This window comes from Schistocerca nitens, chromosome 10 (assembly GCF_023898315.1).
Source record: "Schistocerca nitens isolate TAMUIC-IGC-003100 chromosome 10, iqSchNite1.1, whole genome shotgun sequence".
NCBI lineage: Eukaryota > Metazoa > Arthropoda > Insecta > Orthoptera > Acrididae > Schistocerca > Schistocerca nitens.
The window spans coordinates 114368259-114377718 of NC_064623.1; the positions used below are offsets into that span (position 1 = coordinate 114368259).

The 9460-nt window shown below is 37.6% G+C and overlaps 1 protein-coding gene across 2 annotated transcripts in view; it reads left to right on the forward strand.

The window, feature by feature from the left end:
- Positions 1–9225, forward strand: part of LOC126209774 (protein sprint) — a 308754-nt gene extending 299529 nt beyond the window's left edge. For both annotated transcript variants that reach the window (XM_049938899.1, XM_049938900.1), the window contains 3 exons: positions 346–501; positions 2713–2911; positions 6552–9225. In XM_049938899.1, the coding sequence (XP_049794856.1) occupies positions 346–501; positions 2713–2911; positions 6552–6676 (480 nt within the window). In that variant the 3' untranslated portion in view covers positions 6677–9225. The remainder of the gene's footprint in view (positions 1–345; positions 502–2712; positions 2912–6551) is intronic.
- Positions 9226–9460: the final 235 nt, after the last annotated feature.

Consider the following 9460-nt stretch of genomic DNA (forward strand, 5'->3'; position numbering starts at 1 on the left):
ACCACTGCATTTTGTGAATGGCATATTACACCTCTGTGGTCCCTAGTTCACCAAACTGGAAAGAGAGGTGAGGAGGGGAATATTTTAGCACAACCCCTACAGCTTTCTGATCACTATAAATCAATAAATACACAACCAAGAAAGAAGGTAACTAATCATCCCCTCCCCCACCCCCCCCCACCCCAACTCTCTCTCTCTCTCTCTCTCTCTCTCTCTCTCTCTCTCTCTCTCTCTCTCTCTCTCTCTCTCTGACTCTTCCCACTTTCACACTTTCACTACACCTTTTTCTGAGGGTAGACCTCACAACACCAGTGGTAATGCTGTGCCCTTGTCGCTTGTCACCAGGTGGCGGCTGAGATCGAGGCGGACCTGATGTGGGGCCTGCTGCAGCCGTCGCTGCTGTCCGGGGAAGCCGGCTACTACCTGACGGCGCTCAGCTCGGCTGTTCATGTGCTCAAGAGCTTCCGCCGCTCCCCACCGTCTGCTGCCGGTTGCCCTCAGGTAAACCTTCAGATACCTGAATCTGACGTACAAAATGACTGACGTCTGATGGTTACCTTTAGAACTGAAATGCGTAGTACTGCAGAGACCAAAACACTAAAGACCTTTTTCCAAAACTATTTGCCAAAGGAAAATCAAACTGCAGTTGCTCCTTTAAAATTTCACATGAACGTCAAAATTACTGTTATAAAAGTAAGTGACTGTGGTATAGAAAAATGACTGAAACCGTTTGATGGAAGAAAGGCCACTGGATCTAATGGGATATTAGTACATTTATAAATAGGATGTGCAAAAGAACTTTATCCTCTTCTGGCATTCGTGTACTGTAGGTCACTGACTCCTAATAATTGTGCAGCTCATTCCCATATTCCAGAAGGGTCATTCAACATATGGACTAAACTTTTGGCCTATATCTGTGAAATCAATCCATTGGAGAATTTACGAACCTGTAATATGCTCTCACCTTACAACATTTCTTGGTGACTGAAAATCTCCGCTGTGGGAATCGACACGGATTCTGAAAACGATGATTCTGTTGAAACGCTGCTCGCACTGTTCATCCACGAAATCCAGAAAGCAGTTAATACCGGCACCCAGGTCGATGCTCTATTCCTCGACTTCTGGAAGTCATTCGATACGGTTCTGCATTGCCGTCAAATGAACAGAATAAGAGCGCACAGAATTTTGTACTAGCTATCTGATTGGATTGTCAGTTGACCCTTAATATAAACAAATGTAACAAAGTGCACAAAGACCCATTAGAATGCTTTCGTGATTGCAAAGCAACCACTGGAAGCAGTCACACCCTTACAATTTCTAGGAGTGTGCATAAAACTAACTGCAGGTTGGGCAGATGCTAGACTGTGAGTCATTGCGAGAATACTCAGAGAGTTTAGTGCATCAACACTGGAGGTAGCTTACAAAACACTCGTTCAACTTGAATGTTGATCATCAATCGTAGATCTGAACCAGTTAGGATTGATAGAGGAAATAGATGAGGTCCAAAGAAGAGCAGCACAGTTCTCAGGGGTTCATTCAGCAAGTGCAAAAACTTCGTGATGGTGCTCAGTAAACTTGAGTAGCAGACATTGCAAGAGAGCCGTTGGGCATCATGGTGCGGTTTACTGTTAAACATCCACTCGTGTGCTTTCTTATACTAGTCAACCAATATTTTGCTTCCTCTTTACATGTCAATAAAAGACCATGAACATAAAATTAGAGAGCAATTTGAACTCGCATAGAGGCTTACCGACAATCATTCTTCTCACAAACCGTTTACAACTCTTAACACGAAATGGAGGGGGTGTTGCACTGGTACTAACCACACACCATAAGGTGGCTGTGGAGTATATTCATAGATGTAGGTGTTGACTCATATAAAATTGCACTCACTATCAAAGTTTTTGGAACTCTTAGTTCCTTCCTCAGGGAGGTGAGAAGGTTGTGGATGGTTAAAAAGAGGTGGCAGGTCAATCAGACCCCACCATGAAATGGAGCAACTTGCATTGAGGATGAGCGTAGGCAGAGAGATTTGTCACTCTCATTGGGGGTCTGAGCAACACATCGTTCCTTTCCCTGCCTAGCCTTCTTTCCCACTCTTCAGTGGTTTACTTTGTTAAACATCTTATTCTGTAGATATGCTTTATTACCTATTTTTATTTTTTGGTTGTGTCCCTCTGGAAAGACTGTGACAGACTTGAATTGCTGTAAAAAAAAACTTGGTACTACTTCACTAGATGTTGTTGAATAATATAGAAAGATCTTCCATTTCTGCTGCACAACCCATATATTGCCCATAAACATATACTTCATTAGCTTCACAACATCAGTGTCCAACTTCATGTTTCATAGAGCAAATGAATCTGAATGTAACATTTCATTTGTCTGTATCAATATTACAACTGCTGTCAAAATTATATATTCTCGGGGAAGGGGCGGGAGAACGGGGAACTTTGCTCGCAGTTGGCAATGTGTTCGTCAATCCTGAAGATGTCGGTCAGTTGTGCCAATGAAATATTGTCAGAATTTCTTGACAACATCCGACATCTCACCCTTGAATCATTTGTGCAGAACACACAATACTGTTAAAATGTACATGGTGTCCTTCCTTATCAGAGTTGGCATGAATGTTTGACAAATCAAAGACAGTTCACAAACAGATGAGAATTGCGTAGAACAGCTTTGTGTTACATCACGTGCTACCATTTACAGAGTGGCATAGCTCCAGAGGTGGAACTGCAGTCAGTGCTGAAGGTGGTGGTTCCTGACGAAGTGCACGGATCCATAATCACCAAGACACTACCCGTGCGACCGCACATGACGACCAGGGAAGTCTGCAAGATCATCGCACACAAAGTGCGCATCACAAATCCGCAGGATTATGGTCTCTTCAAGTTGGTGGATGGTGAAGGTAAGTGTAGTCTGAAAACAAAAAATTTTGTTTTTTCTCCCAAATATTTCAGTAACTTGTAAATTAATTTTCAAATTTGGTAAAACTGAGTTCAATTTTTCTTTAATAGCCACTACTTTTGTATTTTCAAGTGGTACAACAGGAGTGATGCATGTGGTGTGGTATATTTATCTTACCAAAACGCAATGAACTGCCTTGACTTGTGGATGAAGCATGCAGAGCACCAAGTTGTGTTGTTTACCAAGAAATTATAATTATGTCCCACAGTTGAAACAGTTATTTTCTCATCAGTTCACTTTAAAGTTAACTGAAGGAAGGGTAGGAATCAGGGAGAACACGGATAAATTGACAGTAACTGTAACTGAACAGTTTCACTATAATATAAATATGCACTAGTTCTGTAATGGCAAGACGACAAGAATTCAATAAGTTCTATGAGCAATAGGAGGAGAAATTAAATATTTTTCAAAAGTGTTGAGTTTAGATACTTCACTCTTCTAATTATTTTACTCGTATCTTAAGCTTTGATTATTTCTTTCACTCCAAAAATATTGGAATAAACTGCTTGTACCTGAATGGTTGCTGTCCAAGTCATTTTTTCATTAGTTTGCATGAACAAGCTATAATCCTCTTTTACAGTTGCACGACTTCAAATTACAAATAATCTGTTATGTACAATAGTTTAACATTGGCATCATAACTGAATGTACATATTCATATTTTATCCACGATAATGATGGTGAAGCTGTACAGGCAAGGATTATATTACATGAAGAAATACAGCAACCGGACACTTCTCATATAGATATATGCCCATCTTCAACTGGTTTAACACATTTATATATTCGTCAGTATAACATTATCTGGCAACTGTATTTTGAATGCTGCATCTGTGCTAAGCAAAATAGCAATTCATTTGCTACCAGGTTTCCTGAGTTGTACATTTATGTTTAATTTACAGTTAGGAACACTTACTGTTATTTTGGAACTTGACAGCGTCTTTCTCTGCCTTTATACACACTTTTTAGCTTCACTCGTGCAACACAGCATTCATTTTGTGACCCACTTGCGCATTTGTTTGTATTGGAAATCATACAGAAAGCTACATGTTTCTTATACATTCAGAAACTACTCCTGAAGTCAGTTGTTTATGTAGACTTAATATCACCAACTTCTAAATTTGTTACATGCACCTGTAAGACTAAACCATTGTTCTGTCTACTGTAATGAGTTGCAGACACATGGATGCTCTTCGAATGAAAAATTCTTAGCAAATACAACCTTGCTCTATATGTTGTTCAAGATGGGACAGACATAGTGTGTGATCTATAAATACTGCTCCTGACCAACAGAGGCAAGAGAATGAACATATGCCAAGAAATAGAAATTTATTCCCTAAGTACGCGCCTCCAAATGACATACCAAATGATCAAACGGAATGATCCAACAAAATGTTTGTAAGAAATTTCTGAAAAATTACTCAAACAATTCACACATCAACCACACTCTAGGAAAAACATAATTAATGATAATAAATACCATAATTTCTGTTCCTGTTTCCTATGTAACAATTTAGTAACTTGTATAATGTAAGTCATTTACTATTTTTTATTCCTTCTAAACTTTTAGTTGCATATGTATGTAAAATATGTGATATTACTTTTTATACGTAGGATCTGCCATACTCATTTCTGTTAATGCTAGCTAGTCACTAATCCAGTAGTTAGACAATCATTCATGTTAATTCATAATATAGTCATTTTGCATCATTAATAAAGAAGAAAAGACTGCCTCTAATGTAACCTACCATGATTTGTTACAGTTCACACAGTATATATTAAGCCAATTGTTTGTGTTGTAGAGACAAGTTTTATTAAGTCTGAAAACACCACTGACTTCAGAAATAGACAGAGGTGTAAGCCAACCAGGTGGCAAATGCAGTGAAACTGGAACTGGATTTGCTATGCATAGAAATGAAAAAAAGGAGACACAAGTTACAGAATAAAAGTAAATCCACCTAACTATTAATTAAACTTAAATAACAACTCAGGAAACAAGACCGCCAAACAAATTGTTATTTTGCTCAGGGAAGCTGCATCATACAAAATGCAGTCGACAAAGCCATTGGGTTGATGAAGATCTACCGTATTTACTCGAATCTAAGCCGCACTTTTTTTCCGGTTTTTGTAATCCAAAAACCCGCCTGCAGCTTAGAATCGAGTGCAAAGTAAGCGGAAGTTCTGAAAAATGTTGGTAGGTGCCGCCACAACTAACTTCTGCCGTCGAATATATGTAGCGCTACACAGGCATGCTTTGCAGGCACAAAGATAAATACTGGTGCCAAAACCTCTGTGTCTGTAAATAAATTAAAAAAAAAAAGATGGAAGACGAGCTTTTTTCTCCACCCCGAGTTTCGATCACTGCATTTTCATACATTATCCAACAAAGTAAATACATATTCCATATTGTTCATCTTCGAATGTAGCAGCATTTCAATGTACTACAAAAATCCGACTGGCAAGACTGTTTGGGATGTTTGTCAATATGGCTAACTCTACGTTCTGAATTTTTTCCTACCTGTGAGAAGAGATGGTTGCTAATAGGAACTTTCATGAATTGTGAATCACATGCAATATTCTTTTCACCATAAGAATAATACTAATATAAACATTTTGCCATGTATTGTTTCGTGTTTGCTGCTATTTCATTTAAATCCTGTCTGCCTAATAAACTACGAAACTAGAGTGAGACAACAGCAAACACGGAAGAATATACATATCATGTCATGTTTATATTCGTATTCTTCTTATGCCTAATAGTGATACAGTCAGAAATGAAGCACGGCAATTGAATAGATTTTTAAATCTAAGATGACTCTAATTTCTGTGCAGAATGTAAAGTACTAAAGAGGCGTCTGCAAAGATTTTCAAACGGAGAAAAATTTTCGCTAAACTCTCGTTCACAACATCTATCATACGCAGTCTATTATTTGCTTCTTGTTGATCATTATCAAAGTAAGTAGCAGTGTAAGTAACAACAGATAGCAGTCCCTTGCCATTGTTTTGCCAATGAGATGATTCCTCTCTCTCTCCTTTTTTTTTTTTTTTTTTTTTTTTTTTTTAAATTGTAAGCGGCGGTAGCGTGCACAAAGGCAAGCCATGCCGCGAGCAGCGACAAGCCGTAAACACTCATTATCAGAATGCGACAAATAATTCATGACACAGTACAGTAGGACGGAGCACCTGACGCGTAGCAATGGCTACCTGGTAAAGCTTAACTGCTAAGCGTACGACTCGAACCAAACTACTGTAGCTGTATCATCATTTATTTGACCTAAATCGTGTCTCATATTACAATGGACCAACTTTGTTTTGATTTGGAGGTGCTGCCTAAAACTTTTCTCTCCCCTTGAATTTCGAGTCTCAAATTTCAGGTGCGGCTTCGATTCGAGTGCGGCTTAGATTCGAGTAAATACGGTAAATGAAGTCAAGTGAAAGTTCAAAACATGTCTTGTTGTAAGTAAAGCTGTCAAAAAATGTCTAGCCGCTGTATTTCTTCAAACAGTTGAATGTACGTACATGTATTCGTAAGTTTCCCTTGTTTTGTGCTTGTCTAATTAAAAATTTGTTTTTCATTGCAGAGACATTGCTAGCAGACAGTGAATGCCCTCAGGATGTGCGTGGCAACGTGACTAGTGCCGGGAAGCACTGTATGTTCGCATACAAACGAATAGACGCCAAGATTGCGTGGCCTCGAACATCGTGACAGGTGTCACATACCCCGCATAGTGTGAAAGACTGAAGGCGAGGGGTAACTGTCTGTATTTATTTAAGCACTGCCTGTCAGTCCCTGAACACAGTATAATTAAGTTAACTGCTGATTGAAAGACTTGAGACACTTGCTGCTGGCCACGCGTGTAAGTTGTTGGAAATATTTGTGTGACAGAATGTTTACTTACAAAGTACCTACGTGTCACTGCAAGTGGTAGTGTGGAGAGTTTCAAACAGAAAACTCAGATAATTGTGATTTATTTCTGTTGGGTACCCTGTGAGAAATCTGCTGTGTGATGAGTTGGGGTTTGGTGGTCTTAAATTTTGAGGTAATGCTCTTATCGTTTCATGCATTACAAAGAAAAGTCTGAAGAAGCACTACATCAAGCAGCATAAGGCATGTGACTAACTCATGTTTTCATATGTCTGGACTCTGAAGCTGTCAGTGACTTATAATTTATAGCAAACTTCGTAGTTTTTGAAAAGCTGGAATTTTGCTAATTTCTCCAATTTCAAGTCTCGAAGTTAGTGTATTAACTGTGATATTTATTTACTTTAGAGGGAGAATATATTGTGGTAGTTTCTCTTGGCACTGAATTAAAGTTGCTACTTAAGGCATGAGCTATTTTTGCTTTGTATATGCAGTCTTTATTTCATTGGATTTTCTTATTTTCTTCTCAGTTGAAAATGTTTGTTGTTATATTGTACGCCTTCTATTAATTATTCGGGTGATGAAAGTTACTAAGAAAAGTAGGAGGGAGTAAAGAAGAGTGTCTGGCGAACATAAAAATCGGTATTTACTGTAGTCGAATCCTTTTTGAGTTTTCCTTGTTACAAAATGTTGGTAATTTTCAAATTGGTGAGATTTTCTGGTGCTTAGCTATTGATATTGCAGCAAATGCATTGTGCAATGCATGGTTTGCATCACTGAGGTGAAATGAATGTCAAATACCTATCAACTGAAAATGTCTGCTTTAACAATGGCATACAGAATTAACGAAATAATGTTGCATGGCACCGTACTGAACAACTAGCTTCTTCCAACTATTTGGACAGAATAAATCAAAACAAGGCTGACAGCTTTTCCTGTAATTGTTCCAGTTTCAATTGTTGATAAATAACTGCCCATTCGGTCTAAAGTAGTGTAATGATGCATATTCATAAATCATATGCAGAAATGTCTTACACTGAATATTTCAGTACCTGATGGTAATTTTGTAATGTGATCTGATAGCATATATTATATTTGTTCAAGAAGCCATAATTACTCCAGCATATATGTGCCCTGAACTTCCCCTCTGTTAACTGTTCAGCATGAGCACAATATTTATGTTTGTTTTCGTTTGCTGATTAGTTGGATACAGCCATACTTATAATTCAGATGTCAGCGATTGGGATTGTTACTCAACTACATTCTAATTATGTAAATTGATGACGATGTGCTCTGTCGCATATTGTGCGACCCATGTTCAGTATTAACAAAAGAACTTAAATGATTTTTATTGACACTGCATCATATGACCTGTATATAGCTCATGTAAGATGTGTAATTTGAGACTGTGATTGAAATTTTCCTCTTGCCTTGTATGTACTAGACATCTTTTATAAAGTTTTATTTTTGAAAACTTCGTTAAAAGATGTATTTTCTAGTATGTGGGTCACAAATTATCAGCACCCTTATTTTCTATTACCACATCTCCTCCCATTCTAAGCGCTTCATTAGTCAGTCAGTTCTGTTGTACTTAGCAGCATGTAAGTAGAATAGTCTTCTGATCATCATCTTACATTGGATGATGATAATAGATAAGGCAACAACCAAATTCAGATAATAAAACTGAACAAATATGTACTCACTTTATGTCTCTGTAACACTATTACTTCTGTGCTGTGGACTCATGGGACTCTTAAAGACACTTGTAATTAATCTTGCCAAGTCTCATATACGTATTTATACACTTATTGTACTACCGTCAAAAATAAAACAGAAACAATATTGTTCACCATTCGTGTAGTGCTAACAGTCTCCCTGATGTAATTGGGGTGCAGTTGAACCAGTAAACAATAGATCAGTAATATCAACATCTCAAAAGAAGGAAAAGAAAAATTGTATCATCTCTACTTAAAAGAAATAAATAATAACTTGTGTATCACATTGGCAGTTGTTCAGGATTCAAGCTGGGAGCATAGTAATGTCTCCAAAAATATTGTGCTGAAATTGTTGATGCCAAGCATTCACAAAGACACTTTATAACAGCCTGCAGTCTCTTGGAGGCAGTTGCAACATGACACTCAGAATGGTGAATAAATTCTGTCTTATATTGTTGTTAAGATTGCATTGTACTGTTTGTCTTTATTTTTTTACTAATATACTAGTCATTATAAAAGAGATACAAAGAAAACATTCAATAACATATTAAAAAATGTTTTTTGTATCCACAATGTGTAAGAAACTTGTATATTTTCTCTTCCAAGATGTACATTTTCTCAACATCTCTTTCGTACATAACCATGTGAAAATGTAGCTTTGTCCTTAGGGTTACATATATATATATATATATTACTTTTAATACATGCTTACTTCTCTTTTGTACTGTGAATATGTCTTTCATTCACCTTATTCCTGCAGTATAATCTGCAATCCAACAAAATGTCGTATACCCACTGCTTTCTCTGTATCAGACAGTGTGTTCTCAAAAGTAACTGTCATCTCTACGAGATGCTGATCATCCGAGTGCTGCCTGATGAAGATGACTTGGTGTGAATCGTGCAAAAGTTCTTT